The following is a 23,499-nucleotide window of genomic DNA, read 5'->3' on the forward strand; positions in this document are numbered from 1 at the left end:
CAAATTGCTGCAAAGAAACCACTACTAAAGGACAACCATAAGAAGAAGAGACCTGCTTGGGCCAAGAAACACGAGCAATGGACATTAGACCGGTGGAAATCTATCCTTTGGTCTGATGAGTCCAAATTTGAGTAGGACTATCATTTGTTTTTCAACAGGACAATGACCCAACACCTCCAGGCTGTGTAAGGGCTATTTGACCAAGAAGAAGAATGATGGAGTGCTGCATTAGATGACCTGGCCTCCATAATCACCCAACTTCAACCCAATTGAGATGGTTTGGGATGAGTTGGACCGCAGAGTGAAAGAAAAGCAGCCAACAAGTGCTCAGCATATGTAGGAACTTGTTCAAGACTGTTGGAAAAGCATTCCAGGTGAAGCTGTTTGAGAGAATGCCAAGAGTGTGCAAAGCTGTCATCAAGGCAAAGGGTGGCTACTTTGAAGAATCTCAAATATAAAATATATATTGATTTGTTTAACACTTTTTGGGTTACTACATGATTCCATATGTGTTATTTCATAGTTTTGATGTCTTCCCTATTATTCTACAATGTATAAAATAGTAAATATAAAGAAAAGCCCTTCAATGAGTAGGTGTGTCCAAACTTTTGACTGGTATTCCATACATTTCTGCTGTAACGCAGGGTACAGCCAGAGCCGTATATCATATATCCAAATAAAAGGCTATAAGTCCGGGTACAGCTCTTCAAAGGGCACAGTAAGCGTCTATTCCTCCTCTGTAATTGCACAGTACAGTATGTCCTTTATTCCATTAGTTCTGGCATTACATTTCTTCATACACACTGTAAATAGAGTGCTTTTCAGAGGTTGTCAGTCAAAGCACTTTGGAAGAAGCATAACTTTTCTAAAAACGGGTCCAATCGATTAACATCCTTATAAATAAGTAATGCTGTTCTTGGAAATCTCTGAATAGTGTACACATTTCGTACAAGCTTTTTTTGGTCAACTATTCGATTTATTGATCAATTGATTGATTGACTCAGTGAATAACCAGACATATCAGGTTGCTTGGAAGCAGACATGAGCAGAAACAAAAGGGAAAATAAGTACATCTGTACACAGCACCTACACACTAAGTATACCAAACATTAGGAACACCTTCCTATTATTGAGTTGGGATGCTGGCCCATGTTGACTTCAATGCTTCCCACAGTTGTGTCAAGTTGCTGGATGTCCTTTGGGTGGTGGACCCATTCTTAATACACACAGGAAACTGTTGAGCATAAAAAACCCAGCAGCGGTGCAGTTCTTGACACAAACCGGTGCGCCTGGCACCTACTACCATACCTCGTTCAAAGGCACTTCAATCTTTTGTCTTACCCATTCACCCTCTGAATGGCACACATACACAATCCATGTCTCCCCTTCATCTACACTGATTGATGTGGATTTAACAAGTGACAATAATAAGGGATCAGAGCTTTCACCTGGTCAGTCTATGTCATGGAAACAGCAGTTCTTAATGTTTTGTATACTCAGTGTATACTCAGTGTATACTCAGTGTATACTTAGTGTATACTCAGTGTATACTGTCCAAAACTACATGCAAGGTGATGTAGTCCGACATTAGACATGCATGGCATTGATGATTTAAAAACAACTGTCAACTGTTAGATAGTACAAACGGCTAAATAACTATTATTTCAGTGGGTCAATACAGAATAACTGAATACACATGCACACACAAATAGAGGGTTTTTACACTGACTAGACCAGTTTCAAACTAGTGTAGTGTAAACATGTTGATATACTGTCCATGGAACACAGCGTGATCTACTACTGCCTGTACAGTACATACAAAGCCTCTCTGTCATGCTTGGTTGTTGTAATACATAACACTTGAGCACCATCTAGTGCAGGGATGGGCAACTTTAATGGGGTAGGGGCCACAAAAAATCTGAACTCATCATGAGGGGCCGCAGTGGTTCGCGGGTCTGCATACCCACATCCTTACCTACACATGCATTCAGAGCCTGCCTTTTGGGGGCCCTAAGCACATTTTTGTTGGGGGGCCACACCCAGCTTGCGAGCAAAACATTTTAGCGGCCCCCCTCTTGACAGTGGAGAGAAGAATATGACGTTTTAGAATGAATGTCCTGCAATTCTACATATTTTGCCATGGGGCGTAGAGAAGATTTTGCAGTTTTACAGCTAATTTCCTGCAATTCTACACATTTTGCCTTGACTTATGCCATGTTAATATGAAATCTGAGTGAGAGTGACTTACAAACCAATGGGGGCCCACCGGTCCGTAATTCAACCATGATTGGCCCCGTGTAGCTCAGTTGGTAGAGCATGGCGCTTGCAACACTAGGGTTGTGGGTTCGTTTCCCACGGGGGACCAGTATGAAAAAAATTTATGCACTCACTAACTGTAAGTCGCTCTGGATAAGAGCGTCTGCTAAATGACTAAAATGTAAATTACTACAAGTTTAGATAGCTGGCTAGATGGCTAGACTAAAGACTAACCTACCAATAAATAAAATAATCGCTGGCTTGGGCTTATTGAATGACTGTCAGGGACTGACATAACAAGAGAATAACTGCTGATGCACAAGCACATTTTGAAATTGCACCTTGTTTATTCTACTATTCTAACTCTCAACAGTAAGTTGGGACCCTGATTGAGTTCCATTTTAAATGGATCCAATGGCCTACAAAAAGGACAGCCAGTTACCCATCCCTGATCTAGTGGCTCAAATGTTCCTAATCTGTCTACACTACTGCATCTTTCAATCAGGAAGAACTTGAAATGCCAGGAAATGTCTGTTCATTAATATATTAATATTAAAAGATGAGCAGCCTTACAACATATGGTCCATGAATTAGTTAATGCAAAATGTTATTCATGAGAAATATCAGATAACAGTTCAAGTGAATTCATGGTGTAGTCTTCTGTTACGCTCACTCTTAGTTTTACTAAGCAAACAAGTGCTCCATTTACTGACCCGTTTTCAATTCTATCAAGGCAATGGTAAGTAACAAAGGGAGAGTCAACACAGTCATAAGCGCATTATAATGAAGGGATTATACATGATTAGTAAAGTTAGGAAGTGGAGTCATGATTGCTATTGGGTACCTGTGGTTTTCATCTGCCTAGGATCATAGGATTCAGGGAATATGTAGGTGGGGCGGTATGGGTTTTCCTCAACAGGTTCTGAGCGAGGTGACGGAGACAAAAAACACACAACGTGACAACAACGAACACACTCACAGACTCACAAAGACAACGGCTTGACAGAAACAACTGACACGTTGGTCAACATCAAATCAAACACACACATGAGAACACGGAGTTAGACTTTTTTAATGATCCCCTTACCTGGAATTCTGTGTATCTGTTTAAACATGTTCTTGTACCAGTCCTTGGACTTCTCTGTGTTCTGAAAAGAACATATTCATGTTTTTTGTCATATTTAAAAACAAACAGGGGTTCTGACAAAAATATATAGGTAAAAGTGGATTGGCATTTGGCAGTGAGGCATATCGATTTTTCACCACTGTACTACCGACCTTAGCATCAAATGAAAAATGCCCTGTGAAGGCTTCAGATTATTTAAAAAAAGGCACATGGTTTAAAAAAAAGTGACGTACACGATTAAGCACAACTCATTACATCTGGACTGTACACTCATTGGTGTGTCTTCTTAGCCTGATTCCAGATCTGTATGTGCTGTATAACTAACTCCTATGGTTGTTGTCATTGTTTGGCATGACCACGACCATAGGAGTTGGCTATACAGCTCAAACAGATCTGGGACCAGGCTAAGAAGACACACCAATGAGTGTACAGTCCAGATGTAATGAGTTGTGCTTAATCGTGTACGTCACTTTTTTTTTAACCATGTGCCTTTTTTAAATAATCTGAAGCCTTCACAGGGCATTTTTATACAGTCACTTCATTTTGTTTTCTTACCCGTACTGGCACAATGGGCTGGTTCAGTGGGCCCAAGACAGGGGATTGAGAGTACCTCATCCTCTTGCCGTCCATATCTGGGTGTTGGCTCTGTTCTCTCTCTGTCCCAACTACAGGTCCTGGATCAGGCAATTTGTCCCTCTCTTGGGTGTGGTCTGAAAAAGCCAGCATTGCTGTGTCAAAGGGAAGAGAAGTGCTACAGTGGGTTCTACCACTCAAAATCTGTCCTGTCAAATAAGTCTACATAAATCGTGGGCAAGCAGTTTACCCCATATGATCCACAAGCATACTATGCAAACGATATACAGTCATTTCAATGGTAAAACATGATTATGAACAGATTACACGAAAATACCACAGCAATTGAGATAACGAATTACAAAATGCTTTACAATGAAAAATGTACATATAATAAGTGCAGTAATTTATAAGATAGTTTGGTATTGTATGACGTACTCTTCTTATGTAAATATTAAAAACGATCCAATATCTCAGAGCAGGAGCATGAAAACACGTCACATTGGGCCGACATGAGGCTGACAGCAAACATATTTAGGCACAGTTCAGGCAGTAGGGGGTGAAGGTAGTAGATGTATCCTGCTCATTAGACACCATACAGAAGAAAATGGACTGAAACAGGTAGGGACGATATGGACAAACAAATTGGCTAAATTGACTATATTATCAGGTAATGAAACTAAACGTTGTCCAGCCAGCGGCAGGAACTAAGATTGAAAAGAAGAGGCAGTGGACAAGACAATTTGTCAGAACTCCAGCGCATACCTTCCATATTAGAAATATGCATTTGTTGCTCTGTTGTGAGGAGAGGACAGAGATGGACAAAGGACAATGAAACAAGGCTAATCAAAGGGGTCAAGTCTAAGCTGCTCTGAGCTGGTCAATCCATGCTGGCTAACATTCAGTACAAGCCCAATCCGCCTTTCAGTCAGTCTCACTGGACTCTCTATCCCAGGCACATAACTTCAGAATTTAGTACACACTTCACAATGTGGTCAACAGATTTCATGGCAATTTCATCCGTAACCCACATACAGTACTACCCAGAATCAGAGGTGCTTACCTCTGTTGTGTTGTAGTAGAACTATGGTTGGGTTGACAGTTTTGGTGTTGGAGGGGGCCTTTGTCGAAGTAATATGGTTCTGAATGTCAGAAGAGGCAGGAAGCTGGGGTTCTTCGGTGATCACAGGTGAACTTCCCTGGTAATGAGTGAATAACACTTGTGAGTGATGCTGTTCCTCTCTTATATACGTTTTTGATAATAACAATAAACTGGATAGTATGAGTAGTTGAGCAGGAACATATTCTGGTTTTGCTAAGAAAACACATATTTTAGGCAATAACTTCAATTGACACAAAATCCTCAGCAGAAATACACCAAATAGGGCTATTTATATCACATTGAAATATGGTTTTATTCACATTAAACAAGCATGCTATTATCAAATGTATTATCCCATAAATGCCCAAAATAGGGGAAATTAAAAAAAATCGTATTCACTGATTAGATGAAAACGCACCTGGGGTTGAGTTCTGTTGACTGTAGGTAAATCAGCTGTGATGTCGTGGAAGCCTCCATCAGCCAATCCCTTTTGAGAGCTGTCTCCATTGATCTGGCTGATCCAACCACCTGAAATGATCCCAAAACAATCTCAGTTTGGCCAGTGAATAACAGTGTAAGACGATCAGAAACCTAACAATACTGAAAGATACAAAAACAAACTACTGTACTCTTGGCAATCTTTGTCTCTTGGCAATTAACATTTTTTAGAGATTAACACCAAACTACAAGCAGGAAACAATTAATCCTCAATGAAATAAATCTCTGGCTGATCCTGCGGGGACCAAACGCTTCCTATAGTGCTTTTCCCGGACAGAGATGCTAATATCTCCATGGAGAAAGAAACCCAATGATTCTCCCACAATCTGTGAACTTTGTCATCAGAACAAGGCGCCTATTCAGTGGTCTGTAAAGGCTGTTTGTTCCAGTGGCCTTTATATTCAGTCTCAACAACAATTAAAGCATCTCCCCAAAAGCCCTCCAGTTTAAAGCCCAGTTCTAACGTGCTGAATGCAACAAACAAGTATACAGTCAAGGCCCTGTTTCCAAAGTGCAGTGTGGGCAGGTCCGAACAAAAGTTTTTTTTTGACAAAATATGAGCAATCATTGTCAACGATTCTCTGTTGGGCTGGGCAACCAAATATAAATACACTTTAAAATGTGGCAAGTTATCTCACTTTACTATCAAAACAACCTAAATATGTGCATAAGTGAGTCCAGCTGCACTTGATGAAGTACAGTATCTCAAGCATTTTAAGACTTCTGTGAATAGAAAAGCTTGGCAACACAGTGAATTTTCCTCCAAGATAACAATGGAAAACAAATGACTAAATAGTCATTATTGCTAGTGATTCATCCTATGACATAATCAAGATATTACAATGTGCTATTTTGTTAACGGGAACATTTCCTTCCAGTTTGCCCCATCAACTATATTCCTCCAGCTATACATCTGCCCTCTAATTTGATCCCTTTCACAGAGCTATTGCTGGCGTTTCACTCAACTCCGTATTAGAAGGAAAACTCTACATAATATCAGAGATATTAGATATACTGTACATATGCTGTAATATCTAAGATTTTAGAGAGCAGCTTTAGCATTCTCTTTGACTTACTTGGTGCTGTGTCAACATTTGATTCTTCACTGACGCAGTCCTCGTCGTCTATGTGGACCAGAGTGGCCCTCAGAGTCACGACCCCCTTCCCTTTACACACCCTTGTAGGGTCCAGCTCTATAGATAGATAGGAACACACAATGATGTTATCACTAGACTTTCATTGGATCTTCATAGTCACTCATTGTTCCGAGGCAAAATATGTGCGAAAATCCTCACAGACACGCATTGTTTGACTCTATTCTCAGAGTGAGCTTCAATCACCATGAGACACAGTTCTATTGCCTCAGGTCCTGAGGGAATCCATGTTACCTCACCCCCCAAATTATAAAAATATCCAGGCCAACACTTTAATACTCTCCTCATCCATATCATTAATTCCGTGCTAACACCATTAGTCAGTCATTATATCCAATAAGTACAACTGTGTTGTAACACTGGCTGAGACACTATAGTAGCTTCCTGTTGTTTAAAATGGATGCAGATAGTTAACAAGTGATCCTCCTCGGCATATCCAGTGTGTCGAAGGTGTCCTAAAGTTCAGGCTGATGAAAGATAGATGAGACGGAGGAGTGGAGGGGTGGAGGAGTGGAGGAGGGGAAGAGGAGTTAATGAGTGTGTTCACCTGCAGACGGAATCAGATCAGGAGAGCCTTTCATGCTTGTCAGAGGGATGATTCTGACTGCAGACACACAGCGTGGACCTGAAGGGACCGGAGGAGCTGCCAAAACAACAGACAGACACAGTGTACAAGTGTAAGCTGGGGGCAAACTCTCAAAAGTGAACAGGGGGAATGGTAGTTGCATTGGCAGGGAGGGGTGTTCAGTGTATTAAGGGGCAAAACAAGGTGGATGTATTTTTGTTAACACCTCAATTGAACCCCTGGGTGTAAGTGAACCTCACCAAGGAAGGCTCAGCAAAACAGAGCTATAGTACACCTGTGTCTTTTTCTATTACAACATATTTTGGGACACTAGCTGATGAGCACTGTACTACTTCACATTGTATGTTACTACATACACAACATGCTCATGAAATAAATAACACCCCATGATTTGAGACAGACGACAGCAAGGAGAAGTGTTGACGCGGTGAGGAAAGTGGAGCTGGGAGACAGATTGCAGGAAGGAGACGACAGTGACATATAGGGATGCACTGCTGTAACAATGACCTTTTGAAACAGAAAAGACAGTAGGCCACTGTACGTTTGACTACAGAGAACAGAACTACAAGTGTACAGTCACAGATGGTGTCGACGATTACTTTACTGGAATATCAACCATGCAACCTACATCACATACAGAACACATGCAACTTTCCCTTTGATGATGAGTGGCGTGTGAATACAGCATTTGTGTGTCCCCTCCACCTAAGCTATCAATGCCGCAAACGCATGCAATCACTAACACTGCCCACGCTAACATGTAGCCTACTGTATGTCAGCCCTCCATCATAAACAAGCACTTTTTTTTGTTGTTCACTGCCTTAGCTGATTGCCTGGAATGTATGGTTAGAGTGGTGTAACACATGATAGGCCTATTTCTTGTATGAGTAAGCTGCTGCAATGATAAAGATGTACTTGATTATTACACTCAACAAAATGAACAGGCATTGTGATCAAATACCCTAAACATCACTAAAGCCTTCTGCAACAGCAGAACTGAGCTTATTCTTCTCTTTTATGGTATTATTGTGGTCTGCAAACACACATTAGAGGTGCATGCTGCCACCTACTGTGTGCGGTGAAAACTGGGGAACTTGAACACAGAAAAAACATGGGAAAATAGGGAAAGGGTGAAAACATTTTTTTTTTTACTCCTTTAGTCAGTTTCAAATGCTTTAGTCAGTTTAGTCAGTTTTCAATGTTTCGGCTACGAAGCCCTGGAGATCCAAAAACGTTTTAGCCGCGTTCACAATTATATCCAGTGTCTTTGTTTTCTTGTTTGTTTGGCGGACTGTACAGTATCACCTGTGCAATAAACGCAACAAAATCTACCTTCTTCCCTATCAGGGTTTCTGGATCTGTTAACTGATGAACAAGATTTTCTGCAGGCTGCGAGGCATCCATTGCCATTTCTTCCCCATTTCTACTCACTCCTTCAACCATTTGCACTGCCTCCATATAGGAGACCTGCTGGACAGCCCTGATTTTTGCCATTTCACCCTCCTTCACCCCTGGAAGCAGAACTGAGCTATGCAGTACAATGAGAGATACACTATGAGGAAAATAAGTGGATGAAACTTACTGTGGGATTGGTCATATCTCACACTGCCCTCTGCTGGACAGCCCTGGAGCAAAAGAAAGCCAGAGGGAGGGTTATTGTAAAGCAAAGCAGATTTGAGCAAAATGTATTCATTTACAGCATAGTAGTCAGCTCTGTTAGGGCCATCTTGAGAGACCAGGAAGTCTTGTATAGGCCTAAATGGATGGAGAAAATGATCATCCTTATTGATTATTTGAATGAATCACTTTAACATACTGAACTGTAGGGCTGCTGGTACTGATGCATAAAATCTAATTCACATGTGACATTTTCACACACGTGGTTTTCATGTTATTTTTTACCACTTCCAGTTACATCCTGGTCTCCCATTCAGAGACCAATCAGGACCGACCCTGCTTAGCTTCAGAAGCAAACCAGAAGTGCGATGCAGGGTTCTATGTTGCTGGAAGGAATATGCCAAAACTTGCAACTGGAAAAAAAAAAGGCAGCGAAAGCAAAGGCCAGGGTAACATAACCAAAGATAGGGTTAATTGCAGGAAAGAGGGAGGTGTTTTATTTAATTGCATTATCATAAACCAAAATCACAGAAAAATATTTTTACAATAAAAATAGATATTTCCTTGCAATATTTTGTTTTGCTATCAATATCTTTGGGTTTATGTTTTGCTTTCAATATTATTATTTTTGTTTGCAATACTAAGAATGTTGTTCTTGACTTCAGAAGTTTTGCTTGATATTAATGGCACAAAAGTAATTCACTCACTAGAGGATTGCACCATATAATAACAGTCACTCTATTAAAGGTGTTTAAAACGGGAATCCTTCATTGAAACACATTTCCCCACCACAGTTTCGGTAAAAAGCTGAGGGATGGGGCTGGAGAAATGCAACCACTCTCAATTCCATAGATTACGCTATGGATGCAAGGACTGACCATCCATAATATCAATATTATAGTTTTAACCATGTTTTTAGGCTATACATATACAGTGAGGGAAAAAGGTATTTGATCCCCTGCTGATTTTGTACGTTTGCCCAATGACAAAGAAATGATCAGTCTATAATTTTAATGGTAGGTTTATTTGAACAGTGAGAGACAGAATAACAACAAAATAATCCAGAAAAACGCATGTCAAAAATGTTATATATTGATTTGCATTTTAATGAGGGAAATAAGTATTTGACCCCCTCTCAATCAGAAAGATTTCTGGCTCCCAGGTGTCTTTTATACAGGTAACGAGCTGAGATTAGGAGCACACTCTTAAAGGGAGTGCTCCTAATCTCAGTTTGTTACCTGTATAAAAGACACCTGTCCACAGAAGCAATCAATCAATCAGATTCCAAACACTCCACCATGGCCAAGACCAAAGAGCTCTCCAAGGATGTCAGGGACAAGATTGTAGACCTACACAAGGCTGGAATGGGCTACAAGACCATCGCCAAGCAGCTTGGTGAGAAGGTGACAACAGTTGGTGCGATTATTCGCAAATGGAAGAAACACAAAATAACTGTCAATCTCCCTCGGCCTGGGGCTCCATGCAAGATCTCACCTCGTGGAGTTGCAATGATCATGAGAACGGTGAGGAATCAGCCCAGAACTACACGGGAGGATCTTGTCAATGATCTCAAGGCAGCTGGGACCATAGTCACCAAGAAAACAATTGGTAACACACTATGCCGTGAAGGACTGAAATCCTGCAGCGCCCGCAAGGTCCCCCTGCTCAAGAAAGCACATATACATGCCCGTCTGAAGTTTGCCAATGAACATCTGAATGATTCAGAGGAGAACTGGGTGAAAGTGTTGTGGTCAGATGAGACCAAAATTGAGCTCTTTGTCATCAACTCAACTCGCCGTGTTTGGAGGAGGAGGAATGCTGCCTATGACCCCAAGAACACCATCCCCACCGTCAAACATGGAGGTGGAAACATTATGCTTTGGGGGTGTTTTTCTGCTAAGGGGACAGGACAACTTCACCGCAACAAAGGGACGATGGACAGGGCCATGTACCGTCAAATCTTGGGTGAGAACCTCCTTCCCTCAGCCAGGGCATTGAAAATGGGTCGTGGATGGGTATTCCAGCATGACAATGACCCAAAACACATGGCCAAGGCAACAAAGGAGTGGGTCAAGAAGAAGCACATTAAGGTCCTGGAGTGGCCTACCCAGTCTCCAGACCTTAATCCCATAGAAAATCTGTGGAGGGAGCTGAAGGTTCGAGTTGCCAAACGTCAGCCTCGAAACCTTAATGACTTGGAGAAGATCTGCAAAGAGGAGTGGGACAAAATCCCTCCGGAGATGTGTGCAAACCTGGTGGCCAACTACAAGAAGCGTCTGACCTCTGTGATTGCCAACAAAGTTTTTGCCACCAAGTCATGTTTTGCAGAGGGGTCAAATACTTATTTCCCTCATTAAAATGCAAATCGTTTTTCTGGATTTTTTTGTTGTTATTCTGTCTCTCATTGTTCAAATAAACCTACCATTAAAATTATAGACTGATCATTTCTTTGTCAGTGGGCAAACGTACAAAATCAGCAGGGGATCAAATACTTTTTTCCCTCACTGTACTTGCAATACCACATGTGAAAGTGAGAATTTCACATGAAAGTTTTTCACATGAGAAACTGCATATCCAATTCTCACATGTGAACGTTTTTAACATGTGAAACCGCAAATTTCACTTGTGAAACTGCAATTCACATTGGAGTTGAAAACATTATTCTCCTCACAGAACAATGAGTATCCAAGGAAGGTATATGTCATCACATAGGGGTGTTCACCTCATTAGTCATCAGTGGTATGATTAAGTACACAAACAATACCATAGTGATACACACTACCACTGAAGACAGTGCTGCTATTGATATTCCATGCACAAAGAGTAAGGGAACACATCAAACAGAGTCCCTTGTGCGACAGCTAAATGTGTCCTCCAGGACTAGTAGAAAGAGAGGAGAGGGAGAACAGGACATACAGTGTGCTGATCCGAGCTGCATCATTGGAGCATGCAGGAACAACACCAAGGCCACATAAAAGAGGCAGTGAAACACTTCCAGGGAGTCCTCTATTGTATCTCGCCAAGAGGACTGATTTAAGAGACACTCTGAACACTCCCATTTATATTGCCCACTGTAGAAAAGATTGGAATTGAGTTAAGACAGAGACAAACATTTGCTCACTTTCTTTCTCTCTCTCTCTCTTTCTCTCTCTCGCTTGTTCACACGCTTGCAGGCAAACACGCACGGCACACATGCACGCACGCACGCACACACACACACACACACACACAGTTGTGGTTCGATGATAACCTCCTGAAATTAAGCCTAAATAGACTTTAGTGAGTTTCCAGACAAGACCCAAGGGTACCAACAGATCGTAGAACACTTACGTCTTTGAGCCATATTTCTTCTTCTTATAGTAGTGAAATAGACAAATTTCCTGACCCCGGGTGTCCACAAGAGGTCAGCTAAAATGTCATTTTAAGAACTACAGTCGTGGTCAAAAGTTCGTTTCCCACGGGGGGGGGTAAGTCGCTATGGATAAGAGCGTCTGCTAAATGACTAAAATGTAAATGTATACTGAAGTATAATTACAAGCATTCCATAAGTGTCAAAGGCTTTTATTGACAATTACATTAAGTTTATGCAAAGAGTCAATATTTGCAGTGTTGACCCTTCTTTTTCAAGACCTCTGCAATCCGCCCTGGCATGCTGTCAATTAACTTCTGGGCCACATCCTGACTGATGGCAGCCCATTCTTGCATAATCAAGCCTTGGAGTTTGTCAGAATATGTGGGGTTTTGTTTGTCCACCCGCCTCTTGAGGATCGACCACAAGTTCTCAATGGGATTAAGGTCTGGGGAGTTTCCTGGCCATGGCCCAACATTTCAATGTTTTGTTCCCCGAGCCACTTAGTTATCACTTTTGCCTTATGGCAAGGTGCTTCATCATGCTGGAAAAGGCATTGGTCGTCACCAAACTGTTCTTGGATGGTTGGGAGAAGTTGCTCTCAGAGGATGTGTTGGTACCATTCTTTATTCATGGCTGTGTTCTTAGGCAAAATGTGAGTGAGCCCACTCCCTTGGCTGAGAAGCAACCCCACACATGAATGGTCTCAGGATGCTTTCCTGTTGGCATGACACAGGACTGATGGTAGCGCTCACCTTGTCTTCTCCGGGGACAAGGTGTTTTCAGGATGACCCAAACAATCGGAAAGGGGATTCATCAGAGAAAATGACTTTACCCCAGACCTCAGAAGTCCAATCCCTGTACCCTTTGCAGAATATCAGTCTGTCCCTGAAGTTTTTCTTGGAGAGAAGTGGCTTCTTTGCTGCCCTTCTTGACACCAGGCCATCCTCCAAAAGTCTTCGCCTCACTGTGCACTCACACCTGCCTGCTGCCATTCCTGAGCATTCCTTTTTGTGCAAAGCAATGATGACACTGTTTCCTTGCAGGTAACCATGGTTAACAGAGGAAGAACAATGATTTCAAGCACCACCCTCCTTTTAAAGCTTCCAGTCTGTTATTCTAACTCAATCAGCATGACAGAGTGATCTCCAGCCTTGTCCTCGTCAACACTCTCACCTGTGTTAACGAGAGAATTATTGACATGATGGCAGCTGGTCATTTTGTGGCAGGGCTGAAATGTAGTGGAAATGTTTTTTTGGGATTATGTTCATTTTCATGGCAAAGAGGGACTTTGCAATTTATTGCAATTCATCTGATCACTCTTCATGACATTCTGGAGTATATGCAAATTGCCATCATCAAAACTGAGGCAGCAGACTTTGTGAAAATTAGTATTTGTGTCATTCTCAAAACTTTTGACCACGACTGTATATGTGATATTTCGTGACCAGTCTGAACACACTCTAAGACTATTTGACATGAAGCATTTGTTGTTTCAGAACAGTATCTTTTGGAGAGTAATGAGAGATAACTGCATTGTTTTTGAAGCCTTACCTCTATCTGAAGAAATTATAATCAAACTGGAAATCAATCTATTGAAAGATACAGTACAGATGGTCAATTTACAGGGCCAGTTTCCCAGACATAGATTAAGCCTAATCCTTGACTAAAAAACCTTTTCAATGGAGATTTTCCATTGACGGCACTTTTAAATCCAGGACTAGGCTTAATCTGTATCCAGGAAACTGTCCCTAAGTGTTTTCAAACACTGAATCATAAATCTACCTTGCAGACAATAGAGAAGACGTAACAGCTAACAGCGTACAGTACACTAGGTAAACACAGTGCAAAGATTGCTTCAGTCTTTATTAGGAAAAGAGATCGTCAGTAGTCCGACCAGAGAGGGCGGGAGAGGGAGGGAGAGAGAGACAGGTCATCAGTGCAGGGACAGCCAGCAGTGCTCAGGCCAAGATAAACAGGAGACTGAGATAAACTGTAATCAAGTAAACCTACAGTACTAAAGTTTCTACCTAAATGCACATTCTCTTGATCCGGATAATCTGAGATGATTTTAGAGCTAATTTACCTTAACAAATGCAGGTCAATTTGGCTCAGTGGCACAGACAGATACTGTACTAAATTGAGAAACTCAAAACCCACATTCCTAACCAAATTCATTTTGGCAGTGTGCTTGGATGATTATATATAGTGCTCTGCTCTCAGATATGTAATGAGAGGGCTGCTGCAGGTCATTCATTTATGAGGCCATGAGTTAACTTTCATTTTGGTCTGTAACCACATGGAATTCATCACTTACAGTGGCGATTTTAGCATGTACATCTTGGTGGGGCAAACTAAAAACATATTTTTTTAGATGCATGCCTGCCAGCAAAGCCATTACACAACACAACACTAAACAATGCATTAATTGCACTATAACGGTGACAAACACTGCCCACAAACAGTTAGGGGCTACCTAATGCTGTCCCAACACCTTACCACTGCTACACCTGGCTATCAGCGGAGCCTTGTCTGGCAGCGAAACAGTTCATTCAGTCTCATTCACTGCCTTTGAAAAAAACATAGCTGGTATGGCTGACTTGCTTAAACATGTGGTTTCTACTGACAATTGAGATGTACAAACTATGGCATAAGGGGACGACGAGCGGATAAGAGGCAATCCGTAATTTCGATTAAGACATTAATAAGCGAGCTAGGATGGATGTAGTCAATATAACTATCTGTTCAGCACTTTTGAAATGTACAGCGACAGAATTCAGAACATGGGCCGTTCTTACAGTATTCTCCCTGTACACCAAGTCAGAACCGTAGGATAAATAAAGGGAACATATAAGCAGACAATGAAAGCCCTTACAATATTCAATGATTACATTTCTCTAAAACAGGCTATAGGCTACATGTGCACCATCAACTCAGAACAGAAGGCTAAGTTCTGAGGGGGAAAGGGACCAAATTATTAGGGCTAGGCACATTGGCTACTAACAGCTTACAACACAACATACACTTAGTATTACTTTCTTAACTACAGTATACTTATCTCCCTGGCATATTACATCATTTATGCAGCAGCATACAATACATTTTTGAAATCACCTTGTTGTGCTGTGCTCACTTGAACAGGAAGGTTGTGCGGCGGTCCTTCGTGGGCATATTTTGTCATCAAACTTTGTCATCAAAGTCTGGCATTCTCTGGATTTATGGTGCTTTCAAGACAACTGGGAACTCGGCAAAAAACAAGGTCGAATCAGGATGAGGTCGGAGCTCTAAAAAGAGCCCAGAGAACCCGACTTGCAATTCCGAGTTGGATGACCGTTCAAAACTTATTTTCCCAGTCGGAGCTCGTTTAAAAAAAATAACTCACTGAAGTCAGATTTCCCAGATCTGAGTTTCCAGTTGTTATGCAGAAGTCATGCTGGATTGACAGAATGGCCAATGTTGAATGTTTATCCTTTTAAGCTTGGAAAAGAGACCCTTAAACCCATACTTGGACCACACATCCACTCCACTGAATAGCAGGCTAGTGATTGCTTTGCAAACCTTGCAGTTAGCCACTGATTCCTTCCAAACCACTCATTGTTGAATTTGCGATTTCCAATTTATTGTGTACTGTTTATGTCCAATGGCCGATGAGCACCGATACGTTTTATCTATAATTTCTCTTCATAATTTCTCTTCACATGACAAGGATTAAAAAGGATTTGCCAGTAGATTGTCGACTTGACTCATGATGATGACTGCTAGCTTGTTAGCTAAGATTTTGTGTCACGGTTTCGGCCGAGACTGCTCCTCCTCCTGGTTCGGGCAGGCTTCGGCGAGCGCCGTCCCCGGAGTACTAGCTGCCACCGCTCTATGTTTCTGCAGTCGATTGCTTTTGTCTGTCTGTATCACCTGTGGCCATTTGTGTGTTGATTGCGTGCCCTATAAGTTCCTTGTTTTGTGTTAGTATTATTGTGTGTTGTTTTTTCCTGTCATGTTTTTCGGAGCTACGTGTTTGCACTCTGTTTGTTTTATGTTTAGTGTTTACGCGTGTTTGCGTAATTCTCCCTCGCCTCTTGTTTAGTCGAGGTCGTGTTATTTTTGGTCTGTTGACTTTGGATTATTAAAGTCTGTTGGACTTAACCTCTGTGTCCTGCACCTGACTCCTCCACCACATCCACATCGGTTCCCTTCTGACAGAACAACACACCAACATGGAGTCAGCAGGAACAGCGGCGGCACCCGAATCCCTGGAATACCGGATCAATTACCAGGACACCATGATCCGGCAACTCGGGGCCGCCATGGAGGATGTGTCCAACACTCTGCGCCGGTTGGTGAATAGAGAGGTGCCCACGCACTCTCACAACCTCCCATCACCAACGGCCAGTCCTCCTCTCTCAGCACCGGAACCCAGTGGCATTCGGCTCTCGCTCCCGAGGGCATATGACGGTTCTACAGCCGGGTGTCAGGGATTTCTCCTGCAGGTGGAACTTTACCTGGCCACCATACACCCGGCGCCCTCGGGATACGAGAGCGTCTCCGCCCTCATCTCCTGTCTATCCGGCAAGGCGTTGGAGTGGGCCAACGCCGAATGGAGGGGAATAGACGCCGCAACCATCACCTACGTGGAGTTCTCCCGCCGCTTCAGGGCTGTCTTCGATCATCCACCTGAGGGGAAAGCGGCGGGAGAGCGTCTGTTCCACCTCCGACAGGAGAAGAGGAGCGCACAGGAGTTCGCACTGGAGTTCCGGACACTAGCAGCGGATGCGGGGTGGAATGAGAGGGCCCTCATCGACCACTACCGGTGTAGCCTACGAGAGGACGTTCGTCGTGAGCTGGCCTGCAGGGACACCAACCTGTCGTTCGACCAGTTGGTGGACATTTCCATCCGTCTAGACACCCTGCTGGCTACCCGCGGACGTCCCGAGTGGGGGTCATCCATTCCGCCCTCCAGCACCTCCGAGCCGATTCCCATGGAGCTCGGGGGTGCTGGCGCTAGAGAGAGGAGGAGAGGTAACCCGAGGGGGGCCATCTCCTGCACCACCTGGGAGAGGTGACAACAGGCCACGCACTGGGGAGTCATTTCAGGTGAGCAGGCGCCCCACTTACCCAGAGCTTTCTGTTGGTCACATGAGTATTCCTGTGAAATTTCCACAGGTAGCACCTCATTCCCAGCATAAGGCGCTAGTAGATTCAGGCGCAGCTGGGAACTTTATTGATCGGGCATTTTGTTGTAGGTTAGGAATTCCCCTTCGGCCGGTAGAAGCTCCATTTCCTGTCCACGCATTAGACAGCCGGCCGTTGGGGTCGGGTCTGATCAGGGAAGTCACAGCACCACTGACGATGACGACGCAGGGGGGTCATGAGGAGATCATTCAGTTTTATCTGATTGACTCTCCTGCGTACCCCGTGGTGTTGGGCCTTCCCTGGTTAAGCACCCATGATCCTACCATAGCGTGGCAACAGAGAGCTCTTATGGAGTGGTCTGCCCAGTGTGTAGGGAGATGTTTAGGTGTTTCCGTAGGGGCGACCTCGGTAGAGAGTCCGAACCAAGTGCCCGCACTGCGCATTCCCCCTGAGTATGAGGATTTAGCACTTGTGTTTAGCAAGTCGAGGGCAACACGGCTCCCTCCTCATAGACAGGGGGACTGTGCGATAAATCTCCAAACAGGAGCGGCTCTGCCACGGAGTCATGTGTATCCCCTGTCTCAAGAGGAGACAGCGGCTATGGAGACTTACATAGCCGAGTCCTTGGCACAGGGATACATACGGTCCTCTACTTCCCCGGTCTCCTCGAGTTTCTTCTTTGTGAAGAAGAAGGACGGGGGATTGCGCCCGTGTATTGATTACCGGAGTCTCAATCAGATCACAGTTAAATACAGTTACCCACTTCCACTGATTGCGACGATGACGGAGTCATTACGCGGAGCGCAGTTCTTCACAAAGTTGGATCTCAGGAGCGCTTACAATCTGGTGCGCATTAGGGAGGGGGATGAATGGAAAACAGCATTTAGTACCACCTCGGGTCATTACGAGTATCTCGTCATGCCATACGGGTTAATGAATGCTCCTTCAGTCTTCCAATCCTTTGTTGACGAAATTTTCCGGGACATGCATGGGCAGGGTGTAGTAGTTTACATCGACGACATCCTAGTGTATTCTTCTACACGAGCCGAGCATGTAGCCCAGGTGCGCCGAGTGTTGAGAAGACTGTTGGAGCATGACCTGTATGTCAAGGCAGAGAAATGCCTGTTCTTCCAGGAGTCCGTCTCCTTTTTGGGTTATCGGTTGTCTGCGTCTGGCGTGGAGATAGAGGTAGACCGGGTATCGGCCGTGCGTAATTGGCAAACTCCAACCACTGTAAAAGAGGTGCAGCAGTTCTTGGGTTTTGCTAATTACTACCGGAGGTTTATTCGGGGTTTTGGACAGGTTGCAGCTCCCGTTACGTCCCTGCTAAAGGGGGGTCCGGTTCGTTTGCAGTGGTCGGCTGAGGCGGACAGGGCATTTGTCAAACTAAAGAACCTGTTCACCTCGGCCCCTGTGCTGGCGCATCCGGATCCCTCTTTACCCTTCCAAGTAGAGGTAGACGCTTCCGAGACCGGTATTGGGGGCAGTTCTGTCACAACGGTCCGGCACGCCACCTAAACTCCGCCCCTGTGCGTTCTACTCTAAGAAGCTCAGCTCGGCGGAGCGTAATTATGATGTTGGGGACAGGGAGCTGTTAGCCGTAGTCCAGGCCCTAAAGGTGTGGAGGCATTGGCTTGAGGGGGCTCAACACCCTTTCCTCATTCTGACTGATCACCGTAACCTGGAGTACATCCGGGCAGCTAGGAGATTGAACCCTCGTCAGGCTAGGTGGAACATGTTCCTAACCCGGTTCGTTTTAAGATCACATACATCCCTGGGTCCCAGAATGGTAAGACAGACGCCCTGTCCCGGCGGTATGACACAGAGGAGAGGTCCAACGAGCCTACTTCCATATTGCCGGAGTCTTGTTTGGTGGCTCCGGTGGTATGGGAGGTCGATGCGAAATCGAGCGGGCACTGCGTACCGACCCTACTCCCCCCGAGTGTCCTGTGGGGCGGACGTACGTTCCGCTCGAGATTCGTGATCGACTGATTTATTGGGCTCATACATCACCCTCCTCTGGACATCCAGGTATTGGCCGGACCGTGCACTGTCTTAGCATGAAATACTGGTGGCCAACGTTAGCCAGGGATGTGAGGGTTTATGTCTCCTCCTGCTCGGTGTGTGCCCAGTGTAAGGCGCCTAGACATTTGCCCAGGGGTAAGCTACACCCCCTGCCCGTTCCACAACGACCATGGTCCCACCTATCGGTGGACTTCGTAACCGATCTCCCCCCTCCCAGGGGAATACCACCATTTTGGTCGTTGTGGATCGGTTTTCTAAGGCCTGTCGTCTCCTTCCCATGCCGGGTCTCCCTACTGCCCTACAAACCGCTGAGGCCCTATTTACCCATGTGTTCCGGCACTATGGGGTCCCCGAGGATATAGTGTCTGACCGAGGTCCCCAGTTCACCTCCAGAGTTTGGGGGGCGTTCATGGAACGGTTGGGGGTCTCGGTAAGCCTTACCTCGGGTACCACCCAGAGAGCAATGGGCAGGTGGAACGTGTCAACCAGGATGTGGGTAGGTTTTTGAGGTCCTATTGCCGGGACCGGCCGGAGGAGTGGTCTAGGTTCATCCCCTGGGCAGAGATGGCCCAGAACTCTCTCCGCCACTCCTCCACCAATTTAACACCTTTCCAGTGTGTTTTAGGCTATCAGCCGGTTCTGGCACCATGGCACGAGAGCCAGATCGAGGCTCCTGCGGTGGACGAGTGGATTCGGCGCTCGGAGGAGACGTGGGGACGCTGCCCATGTCCATCTGCAGCGTGCCATCCGTCAACAAAGGCGAGCGCCGACAGCCACCGCAGTGAGGGACCGGTGTACGCACCGGGAGATCGAGTCTGGCTCTCGACTCGAAACCTGCCCCTCCGCCTGCCCTGCCGGAAGCTGGGTCGGCGGTTTGTGGGGCCCTTCAAAGTCCTGAGAAGATTGAACGAGGTGTGTTACAGGTTACAACTGCCTATAGAGTATAAAAATATTAACCCCTCGTTCCATGTGTCTCTTCTCAGGCCGGTGGTAGCTGGCCCACTCCAAGAAGATAGGATAGGAGAGACCCCTCCGCCCCCTTTGGACATCGAGGGGGTCCCGGCGTACCGGGTCCGGACCATCTTGGACTCGAGGCGCCGGAGGAGTGGTCTCCAGTATCTCGTGGAGTGGGAGGGGTACGGTCCAGAGGAACGGTGCTGGGTACCCAGGAGGGACATACTCGATCCATCCCTCCTGACTGAGTTTCACCATGGGCATCCCACGCGCCCGGGTCCGCGTCCTCGGTACTGTCACGGTTTCGGCCGAGACTGCTCCTCCTCCTGGTTCGGGCAGGCTTCGGCGAGCGCCGTCCCCGGAGTACTAGCTGCCACCGCTCTATGTTTCTGCAGTCGATTGCTTTTGTCTGTCTGTATCACCTGTGGCCATTTGTGTGTTGATTGCGTGCCCTATAAGTTCCTTGTTTTGTGTTAGTATTATTGTGTGTTGTTTTTTTCTGTCATGTTTTTCGGAGCTACGTGTTTGCACTCTGTTTGTTTTATGTTTAGTGTTTACGCGTGTTTGCGTAATTCTCCCTCGCCTCTTGTTTAGTCGAGGTCGTGTTATTTTTGGTCTGTTGACTTTGGATTATTAAAGTCTGTTGGACTTAACCTCTGTGTCCTGCACCTGACTCCTCCACCACATCCACATCGGTTCCCTTCTGACATTTTGAAAGTATGATGTTGACATGATCAGTCCAATCAAAGCTACTGTAGATACAGTGCATTTGGAAAGTATTCAGACCCCTTTTTCCAAATTTTGTTACATTACAGCCTTATTCTAAAATGGATTAAATTGTTTTTTCCCCCTCATCAATCTACACACACTACCCCATAATGACAAAGCAAAAACTTGTTTTTAGAATGTTTTGCAAAAGTATTTTAAAAAAACGGAAGTATATCATTTACATAAGTATTCAGACCCATTACTCAGTACGTTGTTGGAGCACCTTTGGCATTGATTACAGCCTTGAGTCTTCTTGGGTATGATGCTACAAGCTTGGCACACTTGTAATTGGGGAGTTTCTCCCATTCTTCTCTGCAGATCCTCTCAAGCTCTGTCAGGTTGGATGGGTGCACAGCTATTTTCAGGTCTCTCCAGAGATTTTTGATTGGGTTCAAGTCCGGGCTCTAGCTGGGCCACTCAAGGACATTCAGAGACTTGTCCCGAAGCCACTCCTGCATTGTCTTGGTTGTGTTCTTAGGGTCGTTGTCCTGTTGGAAGGTGAACCTTCGCCCCAGTCTGGAGCAGGTTTTCATCAAGGATCTCGCTGTACTTTGCTCCGTTCATCTTTGCCTCGATCCTGACTAGTCTCCCAGTCCCTGCCGCTGAAAAACATCCCCACAGCATGATGCTGCCACCACCATGCTTCACCGTAGGGATGGTGCCAGGTTTCCTCCAGACGTGACGATTGGCATTCAGGCCAAAGAGTTCAATCTTGGTTTCATCAGACCAGAGAATCTTGTTTCTCATGGTACGAGAGTCTTTAGGTGACTTTTGGCAAACTCCAAGCGTACTGTCATGTGCCTTTTACTGAGGAGTGGCTTCTGTCTGGCCACTCTGGCATAAAGGCCTGATTGGTGGAGTGCTGCAGAGATGGTTGCCCATCTGGAAGGTTCTCCCATCTCCACAGAGAAACTCTAGAGCTCTGTCAGAGTGACCATTGGGTTCTTGTTACCTCCCTGACCAAGGTCCTTCTCCCCCGATTGCTCAGTTTGGCCGGGCAGCCAGCTCTAGGAAGAGTCTTGGTGGTTCCAAACTTCTTCCATTTAAGAATTATGGAGGCCACTGTGTTCTTGGGGACGTTCAATGCTGCAGAAATTTTGGGGTACTCTTCCCCAGATCTGTGCCTCAACACAATCCTGTCTCTACGGACAATTCCTTCGACCTCATGGCTTGGTTTTTGCTCTGACATGCACTGTCAACTGTGGGACCTTATATAGACAGGTGTGTGCCTTTCCAAATCATGTCCAATCAATTGAATTTGCCACAGGTGGACTCCAATCAAGTTGTAGTAACATCTCAAGGATGATCAATGGAAACAGGATGCAATTGAGCTCAATTTCGAGTCTCATAGCAAATGGTCTGAATACATATGTAAATAAGGAATTTCTGTTTTTTATTTTTAATCCATTTGCAAAAAATTCTAAAAACCTGTTTTTGCTTTGTCATTATGGGGTATTTTGTATTTTGTGTAGATTGCTGAGGATTTTTATTTATTTAATCAATTTTAGAATAAGGTTGTAATGTAAAATTTGGAAAAAGTCAAGGGGTCTGAATACTTTCCGAAGACACTGTATAACATTATTTGACGTCATTTTATCTCTGGCCAATGACCTTAAGCCTTTTTGGATGGGCACTTCTATTGTAACTCCATGGCAGCACCCAAGGGACTTGATTTTTCGAGTTCTATCCTTAGATTTGGCGGTGACCTAGTGTCCCCATGAGTGACAGAACACTGAGCCAATCACGGTGCAACTAGAGTACATTACCCAATCACAGCGCAACTAGAGAACATTACCAACCCCTACGCTCCGTATTTTCCGCTGGCTGCCCCACCACAACAGAAAGTACTGGGCTAGGCTGAAACACCTTTATTTTGGAGCTGCCTTACTCAAGAAAGCAAAATAGAGACCAAGTTTATATGCAGCTTTATTAACTCAATGATTCTTTTAAATAAATAAATTTGTTTTGGGGGAAAAAAGGTGGGCCTCAAAATGACGGGTCGCCACTGATCACTTATTAACCCCTACATTTCCCATCAACATTAATCTCTTAAAAACCAACTCCTACCGCCGCTTGTACGAGAATGAAAACACAGAGCTCTGTTTATTATTGATAACTTTTTAGGAAGTCACTGTTTATTGGGACACAAACATCATGTGCTAAATGAAGTATGGACAGATTTTTTATATATATAAGAAGAAAAGAAGAAGAAAATAAAACGATAAAGGAAATATTAATACCAGCATACCATAAGTATTACTGTGAATACATCAATTAGGCTTGAACAATGCCTCACACTGTCACAATGTCATGATGCCAAATCTGCAATGTATGTCCTACAACACACAGCCAATGTAAATCCCC

The 23,499-nt window shown here is 44.5% G+C and overlaps 1 protein-coding gene across 1 annotated transcript in view; it reads right to left on the reverse strand.

Annotated features, from left to right (window-relative positions):
- LOC121553169 (sorbin and SH3 domain-containing protein 1) overlaps positions 1 to 23,499 on the reverse strand; it is an 84,221-nt gene that overhangs the window by 48,992 nt on the left and 11,730 nt on the right. Inside the window, exons 2-9 of the mRNA XM_045211518.1 lie at positions 8,878 to 8,920; positions 7,257 to 7,352; positions 6,632 to 6,748; positions 5,476 to 5,585; positions 5,019 to 5,154; positions 3,938 to 4,092; positions 3,344 to 3,404; positions 3,101 to 3,178 (exon numbers count right to left, since the gene is read on the reverse strand). Of these exons, the coding sequence (XP_045067453.1) occupies positions 3,101 to 3,178; positions 3,344 to 3,404; positions 3,938 to 4,092; positions 5,019 to 5,154; positions 5,476 to 5,585; positions 6,632 to 6,748; positions 7,257 to 7,290 (691 nt within the window). The 5' untranslated portion in view covers positions 7,291 to 7,352; positions 8,878 to 8,920. The remainder of the gene's footprint in view (positions 1 to 3,100; positions 3,179 to 3,343; positions 3,405 to 3,937; positions 4,093 to 5,018; positions 5,155 to 5,475; positions 5,586 to 6,631; positions 6,749 to 7,256; positions 7,353 to 8,877; positions 8,921 to 23,499) is intronic.

This window comes from Coregonus clupeaformis, chromosome 37 (genome assembly GCF_020615455.1).
Source record: "Coregonus clupeaformis isolate EN_2021a chromosome 37, ASM2061545v1, whole genome shotgun sequence".
Lineage (NCBI taxonomy): Eukaryota > Metazoa > Chordata > Actinopteri > Salmoniformes > Salmonidae > Coregonus > Coregonus clupeaformis.